Genomic DNA, 17,788 nt, shown 5'->3' on the forward strand with positions numbered 1-17,788 from the left:
TAGACAAAAATATCTTAAGGTTCAGCCTCCGGAGGGTCTGCTGATCGCCCACGTTGCATATGCATGGTCTGCAAATGCGCGCTTCATTCTGAGTTTGCTTGTCAGCAGTGATGAACAGTCTCATGGTTCCATTTTTGCACAAGTTCTTTTCCTTTGCCAACGGGAAGATGAAAAAATGTCAGGCCTCCTGACAAGGCACCATGATACAAAAGTAATCGTTACTAGTATACGCTCCGGTGCGTTAACCTAGGAGAGCAAACAAAACCACTTCGAATCTGTTCGGGTTTCTCAGACATGGCGCACCTTTCCGTGGATTTGAGGGCTTGTGGAGCCGATGGCGTAACCTACGTCCGCATACCTGGAAGAACATGCCAACACACAGCTTCTGCCTGTTGCTGCTAAGGAGTGTCGTGCAATAGTAGTCCTACGATATGCAGCCTCGAACACCACATGGCACAAGCCAAATTGTTGGTTTGCGATAATCAGAGTCAGCAGCGTCAGCGGCGATAGGAAGTAAGTGAGGCTAGCATCCTAAGACCGAGCAAGCATATGTGAATACCGGTAAGCTATGGAAGCTTCTGGGCTTTTACACTGGCGCAACCGCTATTCTACAGAAGTTGCTGCGTTTGGCCGCGAATATTTGTCCGTTTGGTGGTGCGTTAGTGCGTCTCCGCTCCCGAGCCCGCCAGCACGTTTGCGCCCACGCTGACTGGCGATTGGTTAACACGTTTCAGCTCATGCTACGTCGTTTCGTGGCGCAATTTGCTGACATCCTTCTCTTTCCTTTTGCACTTTGACTTTTGTTTTCCTACCACTGGACTCCTCTAGTGGCTGAAGTTATGAGTCTTTGACGGGGCCCAGCTCACCGGTACCACTGCCCGAAAACGGCCAGCGTCCAATCCGGGGTGAATCCCTTTGCGATCGGCCATGCGGTCATCTTGTTGTCTCTCAGGTGCGAACCAATCGTTAACAAGGTCGAAACTCCTACTAAATGGGGGCCCTTCCGTTCTAGCCCTATGGCTTTCGCCTTGCCCGTCTCGCGTAAGCACCGTTACCTCTCAAGCCTCTTTGCGCAATACATCGTCCCTAACTTCGGAAAGTTGCTTGGGTACTTGACCGACCCTTTTGTTGCTGTCACCATTAATTGCCAAGGTGATGACGCTGACAGAAGACATCGGACGAAAGGCCTATGTCGGGGCCAGAATGATTAATGTTAAAGGGTGATGGTATATATGTGGGCGTAGAGCTGCGTTGTTGGTCCCTGCTTCACCAGCTAGCTCGCATATCAACCCTGCGACAAGAGCCCCCCTCAGGACCTTTTTCTTCCCTGTGCCTCGGAGGCCTGATATCGAGACAGCAGACCTAGCATCACTTCAGGTCACACCTTTTCCAGCACCATGGCGGACATCAAAGGAAAGCGAACCGACCATAACCTGAAGGCACCACCCCATAGCCCTAGGGGGGCCCAAACACCGTCGAACAAGAGTCGTCTTACCCTCGACGATAACAAGGATAGCGTTTTTGAAGATGAGAAGGTAAGATCGTCAATCGATATCGAGACCGCGCCCACGGGCAAGACCCAGGAGCCTGAGCCTCTCGAAGCTGTGGAGTATCCCAGGGGAATGAAGTTGTTCTTCATTCTCATTGCGGTCATCTTGAGCATCTTCCTGGTATGTTTATATGAGCTTGACCCACGAATTCCGAAACAGCAAACTGACCTTCTACTTAGGTGGCATTGGACATGACCATAGTGGCCACTGCCATACCTCGGTAAGCTAGTTACCAACTGTCTCACCTACTTTGCTAACACGGCAGCTAGTATCACGGATGAATTCAAGAGTCTCGATCAGGTCGGTTGGTACGGCAGTGCGTTCTTTCTCACTGTTGCGGCTTTCCAGTCAACTTGGGGAAAAGCGTACAAGTACTTTCCTCTCAAGACGGCCTTCCTCTGTTCCATTGCTGTATTCGAGTTGGGTAGCTTGATTTGCGGTAGGTAAAATCCGCAAAAAAATTGTTTGGTTTTAAGCTGACATAAACATAGCCGTCGCGAAGAACAGCACAGCTCTCATCGTTGGCAGGGCCATCGCGGGTGCTGGTGGTGCAGGCATTGCCGCTGGCGCATATACCATCATTGCATTCACCGCACCACCTGGCCAGGCTGCCGCGTTTACGGGTATTCTCGGTGCTGTTTACAGTATCGCTAGTGTCGTCGGTCCCTTACTTGGAGGAGCATTCACTGATAATGTATCATGGAGGTGGTGGTAAGTGAAGCCCTCCCACGTGATGTTCAGCACAATACTCACAAGGCATGCAGCTTCTACATCAACCTGCCCATCGGTGGTGTCTCTGCCGCCATCGTGTTTTTCTGGTTCCATACTCCAAGCACCGCAAAGCCCGTCGAGGCTCCACTCAAGGAGAAGATCCTCCAGATGGACCCGGTTGGCACCGGCGTTCTCATTGCAGCCTTCACATGCCTGATCCTCGCCCTTCAGTGGGGAGGCACGACAAAGCCCTGGGACTCTGCTGACGTGATCGGTGTGCTCGTCGGTTTCGGCGTCATCATCATCGCGTTCGTGGTGTTCGAGTGGTGGCTTGACGACCGAGCGCTCATGGTCCCCAGGCTCCTGAAGCAAAAGACCATCATGCTGCTCAGCGCATTCCAGTTCTTCAACTCTGGTCTCTTCATGTTGCTGCTGTACTACCTCCCCATCTACTTCCAGGTTGTGTCGGACGTCTCGGCCGCACAGTCAGGCATCCGCAACCTGCCATTCATCCTCGGCATCGGTACGTCAACCCGCTCCTTACTCTTGTACTCTAGCACACGCAGCTAACAAGACCCTATAGCGCTTCTGACAATCGCTTCCGGTGGCATCATCACAGTAACAGGGCACTATCTCCCGCTCATCCTCCTCGGCAGCATCCTCGGCACCGTCGGCGCCGGCCTCATCTACACCCTCGGCCTGCACAGCCCGTCCTCGGAGTGGATCGGGTACCAAGCACTCGCCGGCATCGGCAGCGGTCTAGGAATCCAAGTCCCGATCATCGTGGGGCAGGGCATCGTGGACCCGATCGACGTGAGCAGTATCACGGCCATCATCATCTTCTGGCAGACGGTGGCGGGCGCCATTTTCGTCAGCGTCGGGCAGAGCCTGTTTGCGAACGAGCTGATTTCCTCCGTCAAAAAGAACTTGCCGGGTGTTAACCCTGGGCTGGTTGTTTCGACGGGCGCGACGGAGCTACGACATGTCTTCGGGCCCGACCAGCTGCCGGCCGTGATCAGGAGTTATATGGACGGGCTGAAGAATGCTTATGTGCTTGGGATTGCGCTAGAGGGTGTTGCCGTGCTGATTGTTTTCATTATGCTGGTTGTTGATCGCAGGGTCCTGAAGAAGGGCCATGTTGGCGGTGCGGCGTAGGGAGGCTGTGGGGATGCACGCGTGGTGTTGAGTGGTTATGGGTTATGATTGGCTCGGCTTAGTTTGGTAATGATTCCCCCTTTTGTTTTTCTTTTTTGGACATGGGCTTGGGATCGGGATAGTCAGGCATACTCCTAGCGGGCTGGCGAGGCGCACTTAATGCGATTGATTATTGGTGGGAGGGACATAAAAGTCAGTCATTTTCTTCATGTACGGCCTTCGCTCTGTACACCATTTTCTACTCTTGGACAAGGGAGGCCACGAGCTGGGCTTGCTCCCCCAAGCGCGTGGTCAGATTAGCGTGAGCGCGTGCACGCGGCTCGCTACGTCTATGCCGTGTATGCATATGTACGACCCGTCAGGGATCGGGAAACGTGGCGGCCTGGCTGTTCTGATGTCAGATTATTCCTCCTGTCGGTGGAGCCGGGGCGCGGGTAGGGCGATCAATCATTATGCGGCTTACGTACTAATTCCGGACGACTTTCAGCGCCCGGCAGCCTGGCTGCTAGCGTGTGATCGGTTTTCTGGCTTGCTCTGTGTGTGTTGGGTGCGTTTTGGGGTGTGAGCTTTGAACTAATTGCTCTTGGTTGGTTTGGTGCGTGAATATTCTGCTCTGACTTCGACCTTAAGCAGTTCTTTTTGACATATGCCTTCTGTCACTAGTAACGACTCAACAGTTGGTCAGGGGAATGAGGCGCGGCCATGTATATATTCTGCTCACTGTTGGTATTCAGAGCCAAACACGCCACCACAACCACCAAGCAGTTTTGAGTCAATCGGCAAACCGGTGGATCTTTCCTACACACAATTCCACATTAGTAATAGGAGATTTCATCTCAACAGGCAGCACTGATATTTTCCTTGCCTCATAACTCAACGCCACTCACCATGCTTCTGTATTTGAGACGAGTATTGGTTCCGGAAAATAAAGGACATCATCACATTCAATAGATGATTGTTGTGAATACGTAACCCCGCAGGCAACTTATTGGTAACTGTCCAGCCTTTAAACGCTGAAGAGTGCCCGAACCCGATAGTACCCATTGACAACATGATAGTACCCATTGATACGTACCAGAATAGCTGTACGCCTAGCTTCCTCGGTAATCTAGTTCAAGGATGAGAGCGGTGTTGTCAGTTTCGACAGTGTCGGCTCTTATGTGTAAGACCCGGATATTTAGCCCCCGTCCTTCGTCACCCATCTAGTTCAGTAACGTCTAGCGGAAAAGAAGAAACGAGTTAGTCGCTGCGGTGAAATGCAGTCAATCATACAGAGGGTAAAAAATAAACACGCCCACATTACTGTGGACTGTCTCGCGCGATGTAATGAGAGTACCATAACCCACACCTTCAACTGTATAGGGGATGTGCGATATGGGATATTTCAAGATGTTCAGATTCGGTATCGCTTGATGTAGACGAAATAATATAAGTCATCATCAAGTGAGTTCCACTATTTGAAAGGTAACGATGCTCATACTAAGTTGAAACAAAACTAGTCAAGGAAGTTGTTGTATATATGTGTTTGAAACCCTTCTCGCTCGTATCCAAGACTCAGACTTGTAGCTAGACAAGGAGTATCACTGATTCTATAAGGACTACTCACATCGTCTCTATCTCACTAAATGCTGAGGCTCTCGACGGCGAGGGACGTTGTCGACTAGAGAAGTATATTATTTCGCGCTAAAATTTATCTACCACTACTATCACACAGCAAAACCCGTTCTAGGGAAAGAGACATAACCAATACAGAGTCAGTCGTTATGTGTAGGGTCCCACCTATCAATAACCGTCTTACGTGCGGGTGTTGTAATATCAATAATTGGATACTAATCTCCATGACTTCAAAAGCGTTCAATCATGCTTATATGATGGCGATTAGTATCAGGTCCAGCAAGTTTCGGGAACCACCATCATTTAAGAGTCGACAAAGTCAGTGAAAAAGACTACATGATTGACTGGGTATAGCGTGAAAGGAGCCGTACAGTGAAGGCGTAATTTACGAGCCGTATCGGCAGCTGCAGTAACAGTAGAGGTCGGAATTGTTCAGTCTCTTAATGTTTCGCCGGTCAGCATTGCTCACTATATATAGGTAGGAAGATTCGGGGCGATGAACGGCCCTTCGATGCCAATACACTAATACATTAATTTCCGGGCCAAAACTAATACATGACGCAGTTATCGACTTCAGTGATTGGTGGTAAGCCCCGAGACTGCAGAATAAGCGGCGCTTATAATTTGCGACCCCACAAGCACCACGCCCGTACAGTGAAGTAGGTCAGCGGTCGTGAATATGCATATCCCGAAACAATTAAAGAGCAGCACAAACCACTACATTGCTAACGGTCCCAAAGGAGTATCCTAGTTGTTATACAAGCTACCTTCCCGAATAATAGCGTTAAACTAACCAAAATAACAAAGTTATTCAGGAGCTAGTCATTTCCGAGCACGAAGTGAATAAATATAGACAAAGTGCACACTCACTGATTAAAGTCTCAGTGAAAAACCAGAACATAAACATCAACAAAGAGGCTAATACGGCACGAAAGCACTATCTACACCAACACCTCCCTCTCTGTAGGTACCTCTACCTTTTCCGACAAGCCCAAAACAAAAAGCAACCCTCTCAATCAAGCCCCTATACATCAAATTTACTCTAGACGCGCTATACCCCACACCCACAAGAAAGTAAAAGACAGCACAATACACACTATAATAGTGCCCCTTCCCTCCAGAATCCAGCAGTTCAGCTTTACCCGCTTTCCTCCAGTATCGCCTGCGGAAAAAAAGCCGAGTGAACCAGCTAGCCAGGCGTGCGCCGGCACCACTACATCGACGACAGCCCCAGCGACTTGAGGGAAATGGCATTTATGCGACAGCGATTATTGATGATTAGCACTACTAGAAGATGGTTATCACTACTAGAAAATGGAGGATGGCGTCAGTATTAGAGGGTGCTGATGATGTTTTGTGTTGTAGAGTGGATAGAGCTTATGGGCATGGCACAGAGGCCGAATCTCTCTACCGGTGCAATTCTGCCGTACAGCGACATGATGTAGTTGCTTGAACCGTGATCGAGATGCTCTCTATTCTCTCATCGAGCTTTATCACCCATCTGAGATATTGAAGCGAGTGCTCTAGAGGTTTGTTCGTGTGATTTCTTGTCAGTATAAGCTGTTGAACGCTTATCAAGTGCTCTGATTTCGGCATCTTACTTTAGATTACGTACATACACTTTTCATCAAGACCTCTCCCAAGTCTCTTCCCAGTCCCTAAACGCCAGAGATATAACTATCAAGCATTATCAAATTACCACGTTTCCCAATGCCATCCCAATTCATACCACATCAACACTGTCACCACCCATCCACGCACCTACAACCCCCCACTCCCCAGCCCCCACATCCAATCCTGATCGATATCCATTCCCAGACCACCCCAGCCCGGCGCTCCCATACCCATTCCCATGCCCATGCCCATCCCCACCCCAACACCTACCCCCAACCCCAACCCATCCCCAGCATCCGTCCCACCGCCAAAGCTCCCATCGTCGGGCACGCCGCTGGCACTGCCACCGAAGCTCGAGCCCGTGCTCGCAGCGTTCGAGTTTGCGCCCGCCTCGAACCCTCCGCCGTGCATACCGTACATGTACAGCCCGTCAAAAGCGACTAAGGGATCAGTGGCGCCGGAGCCGGAGGCAGGGGCAGCGGCCGAGGAGGAGGAAGAGGTAGAGGAGGCGTGGTTCGAGGCAGGCGGGCTGTAGTAGCTGTTGTAGCAGGCGCAGGAGGCGTCGGAGTCGGCCGTGCCGGCCGTGCATGTGTTTCCAGTGCTTGTGGCAGTACAGTTGGCACTGCCGACGCTAGGAGAAGGCCTTGAAAGACCTGCCGAGGTAGCAGCAGGTGCCCGTGGAGGCGCAGGCGCCGCCGCTGGAGCAGCACTGGCCGCTGTATCCGCAGCAGCGTTGCCACTGCTACTGGCGCTGCCACGATTACCCGCCAAACACCTGAACCGTCTTCCCCGCCTCACGGTGATGGTCCCGAAGTACGGAATCACGGTCCTGCTCATGCACCCCTGTGGCCCTTCGCCTACAATGTCATAGTCCGAGTCTCTCACACTGCACAGCTGTTGCAGGACGCGCAGGCTCTGCGCCGCGACTGTCCCGCCCTTCTCCGTGCTCGCGTGTGCGAATATCGCCATTGTCGCCTCGACGAGGCGCCAGTCGCGGACGTCGTCTTCAGCTTGTGCGGCGTTGGTGGTGGTGTTGTTGCTGGTGTTTTCGAGGCGCCCGTAGCCGAGGAGGCCGAGCATCAGGAGGACGGCGGCGGTGAAGCCAACAAAGTCGACGACTTTGCATTCGTAGAGGGGTTTTTCGGGCTCGGTGGATGAATCGGCGGCGGGGTTGTTACTGTAGCTGGCTGCGCTGCCGCGTAGGATGTGGTATAAGCCAAGCAGCTGGCGGGCAGCGCGGAAGCAGGCCGTGCAGGAGTAGGCGAACTTGGGGTCCGTGGCGCTACGCAGCATGAAAGGCAGGTGGAGGTAAACGCGCAGCTGGTGGAAAAAAATCTGCGCGAGGATGCGGCTGCGGAAAAGGAAATTTTTGGGCGAGTTGGTGTGGTTGTCGATGGAGCTATGGATGTCCCACCATTCGCTGCCCATTTCGGCCACGAGGCTGTCGAGCTGCGCGTCCAGATCGAGCGCAGGGGCGTACGAGACGCTCTCGATGTTGCCTTGTGTACGGTCGATGACGGCGGCGGCGAGTCGTGAGAGCCTGATCATGAATTGGAAGGGGGGCTGGCTTGTTGTGTTGGAGCTGGGTTGGTAGACGGAAAAATCGCAGTGCGAGTCTGCGATGCCGTAGGGGAGGCCGAGCAGAAGAGACAGGAAGCGGTCGTGGTTGAACATTGTCCACCATATGCTGTCCCACGCCTGGTTTTTGGCATGGTTGCGATGAAGGCCCTATCAAACAGTCAGCACGTTTCGTGTGGTTGATGATGAACCTGGTACGTTTCACTTCCGCATTAACATGTCACTCACCGTAAGTTGTGCAAACGTCAAACACCGCCGCACTGTCAACCACCCTCTCCGGGGCTGTCCAATCTCGGCATAGCATTTTGCCTGCAACAACGCACACTCCAGGCCATCAATCCCGGTCATGTAGTCATCATCCGAGACAATGGTAGCGTGTACGAGAGCAAGGTAGCGGCTGAGATCTTCCATTTCACCAGCAACGCCTACGGCCAAGAGCAGGAGGGCCACTTGGGCAGGCGTGCCGTCAGTGATGGCTTTCACAGCAAACTGCTGTAGATTCATGTTGCCGGCCGTCCCGGGCATTGTGGTACGCCAGAACCCCCACCATTCACTAGCAATGATGATCGACCTCTGAAGCGTTTCATTTGATGGGAGGGCATCGAGAAGAATCGCGCGAGTGCGCTTTTCCTTTGATTTCTTAAACTTGTTCACTTCTTCGTTAGTATCGAGCTGATTGTCTGTACAGTTAAAGTGGAGGTCATAGGACCTCGCTTGCATAGCCTCGCTCGACTGGGCTGGTGAGTGCTTCTGAAATTGCTCTGGGCCTTGAGAAGCTGCGGTAGCGGGCTGTGACTGGGGATCGGCTCGGCTTATCTACTATCGTGAGTTTGGCTCTAGAAGGGTTGGCATAGTCATACCACTTCATTATCGAACATTGTCATGAATGGCACCGATCCATTATGGCCCGGTATGTTGTTGGACGAACACTCGGGCGAACAAGGCGTCGGCGGCAAGACATCGGCGGCCAGGTTCCTCAGTGTCTCCGCAGCACCCCTATCGGTTCTGTCTTCCAATAGAGACTCGACCAAGGATTCAAGACGGGCGACTCTCTCACGAAGATTTTTTCGGTTGTCGACAACGGTGTCATTATCTGCGTGTTCTTGGTCCACGCAGCGGGAGCCGCGGGCAAAGCATTCAGTGCACGAACCTGCATGCTCTGTGGAGAAGATGCAGCGGATCTTCCGGCGACGGCCTGCATTGGTTAGCGGGCGCCCTGGCCATGCAATCGTCCGGATCGAGGAAGAAGCAAGCAACCAACGTGCCCTAAGCAACCCGAGCGTCATCCGTTACTCGAGCGGGCCTCAGATGGCTGACTTTGCTCCCTGACTCAACCCAGGACTATAAAGATGCCTGACAAAGAAAATGAACTGTCCGTACATTCAAAACAGCTGTGCGTGCCTTTGCGCATCTTCTTCCGGACGCCGCCGTCAGGAAAGCCGGCTTCGGACAAAGAGCGGGACATTTTGGACGAGTGGTGGATCCACGGGTCACCACTGAGATCAACGCGCCACGTCGCTGGGTGTGATAGAGATCAGATGACTTTGGAGTTTGAAAGGGACAGCTAGCAGGAGGAGTTGATGGAGGTAAGATGGGGAAACCGAAGGATGCGGTTGAGGGAGATTTCGTCCGGCTTTGGTCCGAGGAGTTTGGTCCGGGCCGTGTGACTGAATGTCCACTGACATGACGGATTACATCAGCTGTCGCGAGTCAGAACACTGGAGCCTGACAGACAGGCTGACTCGGGCTTTTCACCTTGGCACAGGGGTGAATTGGGAAGGTGCCAAGGTGTCCACCCGTGCCACCTTCGCACCTTCCCTACCTATCGATCGGGAAGCCGAGAGGGAACGGTCTTGTCGGCCCGATGATGTCAGACTGTCAGACCGTCATGCCGCGCGGATAATAATAGCACCACAGCCACGCTTTGCCAGCACAAAGCCATACGAGCTGCTTTCCATTCCTCCCGCCTCGCCGCGTTTCTCCGTACCTTCAGCGCCATGCCACACTCACGAGATCCCAGCGTTCAAAGCATGTCGCCACCAACTTCACCCCCAAAGAACCGCAAGCGGAAGCATGATCCCTTCCTCGAGCTGGCAAAAACCCCCATCTCCACGCCTCTCCCCTCTCCCGACTCGGGTCGCTCGGAATTCATAGGGGATGACGAGAAAGAGCCATTGCTGAAGAAGGCACAACCTCCCTGGCAAGAACAGTGGTCCTAAGGGTTAGCCATGCTGACATGTGTTACGTAGATCTTCCTCACGCCTCTGATCGTCACCTCCTTCATTCTCTCGCTCTTCATCGTCAATCGTCGTCAACGTGCCTGGCGTCTCGCTGAGCATCCTCCTCTCCAGGGCACAAGGGCGTGGCTGTCGCAATGGTCGCCCTGGAAATGGCTGGATCCAGAACCTTACCAAGACCCAAACGACTCGACGTGGCAAAATGCTAATGCCAGCAGCACGGCGACGGGCGACGGTGGCATACCGGGGGTGGACGGACAGGCGATGGCACAGAAGTACAAGCCGGGGCAGGGACAAGGCTGGCATCGGAGAAAGAAGCACCGGAAGATGGCCAAGCTGGAATTTAGTGAGGCATTCGACATGCAGTGGCAGGTTTTGATGACGCTGGCCGTGGCCTGGGCCTTAGTGGTCGTGATCTTCTTCTGGGGAGCGAAGAAGGTCATCTCGTCGGCATGGTGAAGGACGGTTCCAGGTTCCAGGGAAAACGACACATTTGACGTCGAGGGTGAGGCGGCGCACGTGCCTACGCGACCTATGACGCGGAGTGCTGTCAAGATCGTCATGCGCTTCTAATGATTAATGGATTTAAGCTCAGCGTCGGTCCCGCTGGTGCCGTAACTACTCCTAGCTGCGGACACCAAAATGGCCCAACCAACAGAGACCTATCGTCGTGCCTTTGTCGATTGTGACCACCCACACATCAGCTACGGCCTTTCCTTTTCCGATGCTTGTGCTAAGCATGTCGAGGCCACTTTCAAAGCTTCCAAAATCTACATTTTCGCGTCCAAGTCGCTGGCCAACAACACTGATGCGGTGAAGAAGCTCGAGGGAGCGCTGGGCGACAAGGTCGTGGGCGTGAGGGAAGGAATGAAACCACATACCCTCTGGTCCGAGTGCATTGAAGTAGCCAAAGACGCCCAGGAGAAAGGTGCAGGCCTGCTCGTGACAATAGGCAGCGGCAGTCTGACCGACGCCGCCAAAATGATCATTCTGGTACGTACATATACCACACACATACCCATCCATTCATCAAACCGTCCACAAACAACACCCACTAACCCGCCCTCCCAGATCCTCACAAACAACGCCTTCTCCCACTCCGCCATCAGTGCCTGGGGCACCTCATACAACAGCCGCACCGACCTCTCCCCACCCACCGTCCCCATCATCAGCATCCCAACTTCGCTCGCCGGCGGCGAATACAGCGACTTCGTGGGCAGCACCAACGATACCACGCAGCACAAGCACAACTTCGGGCCCAAACCGCCCATGGGCCCTTCTCTCATCATCCTAGACGCACACCTCAGCGCCTCCACGCCCGCAAGCCTATGGCTCAGCACAGGCGTGCGCGCAGTCGACCACTGCGTCGAGACGTACACATCAGCACACGCAGACGCGGCCGCCTTTTCCGACGCCGCGAAAGCCGGGCTTGCGAAACTGGTCCCAGGCCTCTTGCGCAGCTGCGCTGACCCGGAAGACGCGGAGGCAAGGTTTGCTTGCATGCTCGGCGTCCGCGACGCCATGGCCGCGGTCAAGAATAACGTCCCGCTCGGCGCGAGCCATGGGATCGGGCACCAGCTGGGCCCGCTGGGCGTGGGGCACGGTGAGACGAGCTGCATTCTGCTGCCCGCTGTGTGTCGGTGGAACGCGGCGCATGCGGGCGAAGCGGAGAAAGGGGCAGAGTTTGTGGTGGGCAGACAGCGGGAGCTTGTAGAGGTGCTGTGGGGGGAGAAAGAAGTGGCAAAGGTGCTGGAGCAACGTGGGTTGAAGCGAGAAGATGTGGGCTTGGGCGACGTGCTTGAAGCTGTTGTGGGGGCGTTGGGGCTGCCGGGGAGGCTGCGTGAGAGGGGTGTGCCGAGGGAGAAGTTCGAGGAGTTGGCGAGTAGCGCGGTCAAGGATAAGTGGTGTCAGACTAGTGTTGTCCCTGTGACGAGGGAGGAGCAGGTTGTGGAGATTTTGGAGCTGGCGAGGTGATTTGGCTTCGTCTTACTCCTGCCGTAAACTACATTGTACATTCAATGCACCTACCTATACGTCTAAACATCGTTATCACTGTAGATCGAGAGCTACATAGTAACCGAAAATCCGCAAGCCATCCTCATCAAGCCGGCACTCCTTTAAAAGACCACATAATTTATAAAAGCGCCTTCAATCGGCATACCTAGGCCTGTTGCCCGAGTTTGTTTCCACGGTGGAGGAATTGCCAGACAAATGGCGAAGTTAAAAGGGTTCTGGGGGCTGATGCTTAAATTTTTTCAAGTTTAGGGAATCATAGTTTCTTCGACCACACCCTTCTTTTACACGCAACCCAACCCGCACACTCAACAATCACTATCTTCTAACAATAGCAGTCCTCTCCATTTCCCTAAACTGACACTCGTCACCAGCACCACGCAGTAGTATCCTTCCTGTCATCTCATTCACTAAATCCAGGAGAAATCCCTTCAGCGACGACAGAGGACAAATGGTGTGAATCTGCCTTCACGTCGGAATCGTCGCTGTTCCTGCATTGGTCATGTCTTGGCTTTCCCAGAGGTACTTTAGCAGGGTGAGGATGTTGCGCTTGAATTCCATGAACGCCGGCTCGGGTTCCTATATATATATGTGTGTGTGGCGGTGTGTTGTTCTCTGTGATGTGCTACGCCCGCTCCGTTATCCGCTGCTGGTCGCTGGTGCGTGGATGCTTGACTTGATTGATTAGAGTTGCCGGAGCCCAGAAGGCGTAAGTGTTGTGAGAGTTGCGATGTTGGAGTTGTTGTGTGTGTAGGTTTGGGGTTAAGGTTACAACAGATTAAGGCAGTGAGTGATGCATCAAATTGCAGAAAACGTGTAAGAGATTGTGCGTGTATATATACACTATATATCTTCTCATAAATAATATGCCCAGACATTCATCACTCTTCCCATCCGTGGGATCCAGGCACAGCTCGCCTCGCCCTGTACCGAATATGCGAATACCACACGACTTACTATCCTCTGAACAGCCTGATCCAAATATCTTCAGTGAGCGGTGATGGCGGTACTCATGTTCTGGAATTGGTGCTGGGCGTTAACGTGGATCTATGGTGAGAGTAAAATCTGGAAGAGGAAAGGGAGGGGAGTTGGCTGCAGTATGTACGTATGCTAATGTTTATACCTGAGAAACTACAGTGTTCGGTCACGGACATGTCTGTCGTGTGTGTTCAGTGCGGCTCGAGGCACGCCGGATGGACCGCTTGGAGTGGTAAGAGAATGCTTCGTCTTGCCTTCTGGGGAGGGTGAAGGGAATGGCTTGGGACAAGGCCAAGGTCTACTTGTTGAGATAATACGCTACCCCTATGAGCATATCAGCCTTCTTGCCAGATCTGCTTACAACCGAGCCTCGTGCTTGCAATTCCCAACCTACTTCGCTCACACTGTCTCGTCTCTTACCCTTAAGTTTATCCGCACACATCGTTACTACTGCTATGATAGCTATACCATGTCTATAGCGCAGCTCGAGAGAAAACACATGTTTTACAGCACCGAACGCCCGTACCCAGCAACCCCCATCCCCATAGCAAGCAACAGCAAGCACTTCCCCTCTCCCTCCTTTCTTCGACACACACAACGCTACAACATCTCGACGCCCTCAACCCAGCCCTCCAAATCCAGCTCCCCCTCCCCAGAACCCTCAGCAATCAGCCTCTCCAACCCCGCCACCACACCACCCACCCTTCTCCTCCGCATCGTCTCCTCCAGCTCCCTGCTCTTCACAGCCGCGACATCAAGAACAGCCCCAGGCACCTGCGCCAGCCTCGCGACATTAAGTCCATAGCTGCGATGCGCGACGCCGGGCGCGACTTCATAGAGGAACGTGACCTCGTCCCCCTCCGTCTCCTCAAACCGCATATGAACGTTCCTCAGCTCGGCAGCCGCAAACCCGTCCGCCAAGCGCGCCAGACTCTGGTAGTGCGTGATAAACAGGGTCAGGGCACCCAGCTCGCGGACGACGTAGTCGAGCACGGCATGCGCGATCGCGACGCCGTCATGCGTGCTCGTGCCGCGGCCCAACTCATCCAGAATCACCAGACTCCGTGGCGTCGCCTGCTTCAGCACGTCCGCCGTTTCCGAAAGCTCCACCATGAACGTCGACTCGCCTGCGAGCATGTTGTCGAAGGCGCCCATGCGCGTGAACACCGCGTCTAGCATGCCTAGCTTTGCTGATGCGGCCGGCACGTAGCTCCCTACTTGGCCCATGATCCCGATGAGGGCGACTTTCCGCACGTAACTTGACTTGCCGCCCATGTTGGGCCCTGTGATGAGGAGCGCGCGCGTCCCCCCCTCGCCCTGCAACGACACGTCGTTCGGGACGTACGACTCTAGCAACAGCTGCTCAACCATGGGGTGTCGGCCCTCCGAGACCTCGATGCAGACCTCGTCGGTATAGGTCGGCTTGACGTAGCCGGGCTGGCGTGACACCTCCGCGAGCGAGAGCAGGCAGTCCAGCGTCGCGAGGCTTTGGATGCTGTCGCGGAAGGTCTGGTACTTGGCGGCGATCTCGGCGAGCAGCGCCTTGAATGCCGTTTCACACGCCGCGGCAAGCGCTTCTTTATGCTGGTCGCGCTCGCGCAGCAGGCTGATTACCGCCGGCGTGTGGAAGCGCGACACCTGCTTCGTGCCACTGATCTTGGCCCAGGAGGCGGGCACGTTTTTGATCTGCGAGTTGGGGACTTCGATTAGGAACTCAATGCCTGCTTTTGTGACGTAGTCGACCTTGGACTTCCTGAGTTTCTCAGCCGCTTCTTTCTTGTGCTCGTTGAGGTCATGCTCGACCGACACAATGCCCATCTTGTGGTCGGTAATCTCCTCGGTCTCGTACTCCTCCCGGAAGAATCCGTACTTATCATCCTCCTTGGCTGCTTGAAGGTTGATCCGCTCGAGGAAACTGACAACGTCCTCGGATATCAGCGGTAAGCTTGCAACAGCTTCCTGCAGCAATGGCGAAGAAAACCCCGCCTTGTCAGGGGACGTCACATGCGTGTACTCGCTAGCAATCCGTTGCAAGGTCTGGAGAGCCCCAAGCAGTTCTGGACGCGAGCATTTCTGGAAATAGATCCGGATGAGGGATTTCTCAAGGTCAGTCCTGATCTGAGAAACCAAGTGCTTGAGCTTTTCAGCAGATGCCGTCTGTTCACTACTTCTAAGCTCCTCGACAGCAGAAATTCGCGCCTCCAGCTGCGTCTTGTTTATGAGCGGCCGCCCGACCCACTTGCGCAGCAAACGTTGCCCAAAACGAGTCTTCGTGCGATCAAGTGTCCAGAACAAACTTCCCTTGGTCGTGTGGTCTGTCGAATTCTGGTATATCTCCAGGCTGCTTAGTGTGTTGCCGTTGAGCAGCATGTGCGATCGAGCACTGAATGGCTGGAAGTTTTTTGTCAGATCAAAGACATGCTCCAGGCCATACTCCGTCAAGTGCGTGATCATTGCAGATAAGCAGATGGTGACGGGCTCCGAGAGCTGATGGACTTTGTCCAGCACCGTGTTCGCCGTCTCCGAACTGCTGTCGGCCTCCTTCATCTTATCGGCATAGAAGTTGGAGATATGGCTGTACGCCTGCGCAGCCATTGTCTTCGGTTTCTCCACGCGTTCCACGCGTGCTTGGTCTCCAAACACATTGCTCTTGCTCCTTGACAGATGCTGTACCAACTTTTCGGTGGCTTTCGAGACATCGCCGACGATGACAAACTCGCATGGCGCAACGTGGAGCAATCGCGTCTCAATCTCGCTGCGCATGAAGCCGTCGTCGAAAGTATCATAGATGACATCGCCAGTGGCCGGCTGTACAGCTACAATGCCCACATGGACGTTCTCGTCCGTTCCCGACCCTCCAGCGTTCTTTTCCGTGAGACAGAGCAGGTATCCGGTAGCAGGAGTGCTAATTTGACCAGCGTTTACACCATCCAAACCCTCGATATCGTCAATGTAGGTTCCTTTCGTGTACAAGTTTGTGAGCTTTCTCACGAACGGCGCGTTCCTGTTGTCTCCCGCAGCCTTGAGCGCTGCAGTCTCCAGCTGCCTGACCACGCCCACCTTGTGGCCTGCCTGAACGAGTCGCTTGACGTGTATGTGCAGCCGATGTGTGGGGAAGCTCGCGCCGGCGAAGCGATCCAGATGCGCCTCGGAAGGATGGTTGTCGAACCGCATCTTGCCAGGGATACACACGATGCCCAACTCTCGTGCGGCCACGCGGGCATCCTCGCCGAAAAAGCGAAATTTGTATCCCACTTCCACCACCAGCAGCGTATCCGGGTGTTTCTGCTTGAGTTCTATGATCTGCTTCTCCATGGGCGTCAACTTCACGCCGCCTTTTCCCTTCGGCGCAGCTTTGCCCTTGGCTTTGGACTTTGGCGCGGGTTCCTCGTCCTCGGGCTCGTCCTGCTCTTCTCCCTCGCCTTCTGCCTCTTCCGCAATGGTATGGTTTCTTCTCTTTATCTCGGCGATGCTGTCGGGCCTACCCAGCTTCTTCACGAACTTGTGATGCAACCGTTCCTTCTCCTTGCGTGTCTTCTCGGGCTCTTCTTGGTTCTCGGGCTGCACCGGCGAGCTAGAAAACATGAATTTGGACGTCCGGTTCGTGGCCTTCGAGCGAGGCTTGCTGTTTAGATCTGCATCGCTCATCCGTCCCAACGACTGTCGCGCGTCTGGTGTAGGCTCAATGGAAGCCTCTCGTTCCTCTTTATCCGGGGCAAAGTCGCCGTCGTTGTCGTCGTCGTCATCATCATCATCGTCAACTACGACGCTCTTCCGCTGCCTCTTCGGTTTCGGAGCCGCGGCGGCAGTATCATCGCTCTCAGCCGTCTGCGCCCGCTTCAATGCGCTCGAGAACTTCCTCCTGCCCACAGCAGGCTCATCGTCTTCGCTTTCGGGTGCCGCATCGGGAAGGTCTTCGTCAGAGGCATTGGAGGGTTCGGGCGGCGAAGTCGCCTTAGGCGGAGGAGCTGCCTTGGGCGGAGGAGCAGACTTAGGCAAATTGCGAACAGGAACAGCCTTCTGCGTTGGAGCCGCCGGCGCCTTGGGAGTAAAAAAGCGCGAAATCGTCTGCTGCTTCTTAGCCTGCGACGAGGGCGGCTGGGATGAGGGCGCCATAGCGAGAGGGCGATGCGGTCGTGGCTGTGGGTAGCTCACGACGTCAAGCTTGGAGCTCGGTCGGTCAGTGACGCGAGACGCGTCGCGTCTCGCGCGCTCCGTTCGCACGTGAACGGCGGTTTAGAGCTGCGAATTTTGTTTTTTGGACGCTGCGGATGTGCGAGTTTCTGTTCGATAAAGATTTGAGCTGGAATCTGTTTAATGTTTAATTTGTATTTATTT

At 54.1% G+C, this 17,788-nt stretch overlaps 6 protein-coding genes across 6 annotated transcripts; 4 read left to right on the forward strand and 2 right to left on the reverse strand.

Annotated features, from left to right (window-relative positions):
* The first annotated feature begins 797 nt into the window (after positions 1-797).
* Positions 798-1,269, forward strand: K452DRAFT_33654 (uncharacterized protein). The gene is made up of 2 exons (XM_033545246.1): positions 798-1,041; positions 1,101-1,269. The coding sequence occupies exons 1-2, from the start codon at positions 928-930 to the stop codon at positions 1,209-1,211; spliced, it is 225 nt and encodes a 74-aa protein (XP_033397487.1). The 5' UTR covers positions 798-927; the 3' UTR covers positions 1,212-1,269.
* A 128-nt stretch (positions 1,270-1,397) lies between these two features.
* K452DRAFT_308840 (uncharacterized protein) lies at positions 1,398-3,416 on the forward strand (the record flags this gene model as incomplete). Its single annotated transcript, XM_033543197.1, has 6 exons — positions 1,398-1,670; positions 1,730-1,770; positions 1,820-1,989; positions 2,042-2,261; positions 2,315-2,784; positions 2,845-3,416. 6 exons carry the CDS (start codon positions 1,398-1,400, stop codon positions 3,414-3,416), a joined length of 1,746 nt encoding a protein of 581 aa, XP_033397488.1.
* Positions 3,417-6,563: 3,147 nt separating this feature from the next.
* Positions 6,564-9,813, reverse strand: K452DRAFT_250611 (uncharacterized protein). The gene is made up of 4 exons (XM_033538180.1): positions 9,603-9,813; positions 9,083-9,417; positions 8,451-9,038; positions 6,564-8,372 (listed from the first exon to the last, which is right to left on the reverse strand). The coding sequence occupies exons 1-4, from the start codon at positions 9,685-9,687 to the stop codon at positions 6,792-6,794; spliced, it is 2,589 nt and encodes an 862-aa protein (XP_033397489.1). The 5' UTR covers positions 9,688-9,813; the 3' UTR covers positions 6,564-6,791.
* Positions 9,814-10,252: 439 nt separating this feature from the next.
* On the forward strand, positions 10,253-10,918 carry K452DRAFT_228198 (uncharacterized protein; the record flags this gene model as incomplete). The annotated part of the gene is made up of 3 exons (XM_033536946.1): positions 10,253-10,358; positions 10,388-10,434; positions 10,472-10,918. The coding sequence occupies 3 exons, from the start codon at positions 10,253-10,255 to the stop codon at positions 10,916-10,918; spliced, it is 600 nt and encodes a 199-aa protein (XP_033397490.1).
* A 183-nt stretch (positions 10,919-11,101) lies between these two features.
* K452DRAFT_228075 (uncharacterized protein) lies at positions 11,102-12,433 on the forward strand (the record flags this gene model as incomplete). The annotated part of the gene is made up of 2 exons (XM_033536936.1): positions 11,102-11,452; positions 11,531-12,433. The coding sequence occupies 2 exons, from the start codon at positions 11,102-11,104 to the stop codon at positions 12,431-12,433; spliced, it is 1,254 nt and encodes a 417-aa protein (XP_033397491.1).
* Positions 12,434-13,707: 1,274 nt separating this feature from the next.
* Positions 13,708-16,304, reverse strand: K452DRAFT_287740 (uncharacterized protein). Its single transcript, XM_033540529.1, has one exon. The coding sequence runs from the start codon at positions 16,211-16,213 to the stop codon at positions 14,051-14,053; it is 2,163 nt and encodes a 720-aa protein (XP_033397492.1). The 5' UTR covers positions 16,214-16,304; the 3' UTR covers positions 13,708-14,050.
* Between the last annotated feature and the right edge of the window lie 1,484 nt (positions 16,305-17,788).

Source organism: Aplosporella prunicola (genome assembly GCF_010093885.1).
Source record: "Aplosporella prunicola CBS 121167 unplaced genomic scaffold K452scaffold_13, whole genome shotgun sequence".
Taxonomy (NCBI): domain Eukaryota; kingdom Fungi; phylum Ascomycota; class Dothideomycetes; order Botryosphaeriales; family Aplosporellaceae; genus Aplosporella; species Aplosporella prunicola.

What these genes read in the sequence shown, in the direction of transcription:
- K452DRAFT_33654 (XM_033545246.1), top strand. Translation starts at nt 928, where the DNA reads ATGCGGTCATCTTGTTGTCTCTCAGGTGCGAACCAATCGTTAACAAGG. An exon ending in TTTCGCCTTGCCCGTCTCGC is followed by an intron (nt 1,042 to 1,100) that starts GTAAGCACCGTT and finishes AACTTCGGAAAG; the next exon opens with TTGCTTGGGTACTTGACCGA.
- K452DRAFT_250611 (XM_033538180.1), bottom strand. Translation starts at nt 9,687, where the DNA reads ATGTCCCGCTCTTTGTCCGAAGCCGGCTTTCCTGACGGCGGCGTCCGG. An exon ending in CACGCACAGCTGTTTTGAAT is followed by an intron (nt 9,418 to 9,602) that starts GTACGGACAGTT and finishes TAACCAATGCAG; the next exon opens with GCCGTCGCCGGAAGATCCGC. An exon ending in TGACGTTTGCACAACTTACG is followed by an intron (nt 8,373 to 8,450) that starts GTGAGTGACATG and finishes ACTGTTTGATAG; the next exon opens with GGCCTTCATCGCAACCATGC.
- K452DRAFT_287740 (XM_033540529.1), bottom strand. Translation starts at nt 16,213, where the DNA reads ATGCGCAGCGAGATTGAGACGCGATTGCTCCACGTTGCGCCATGCGAG.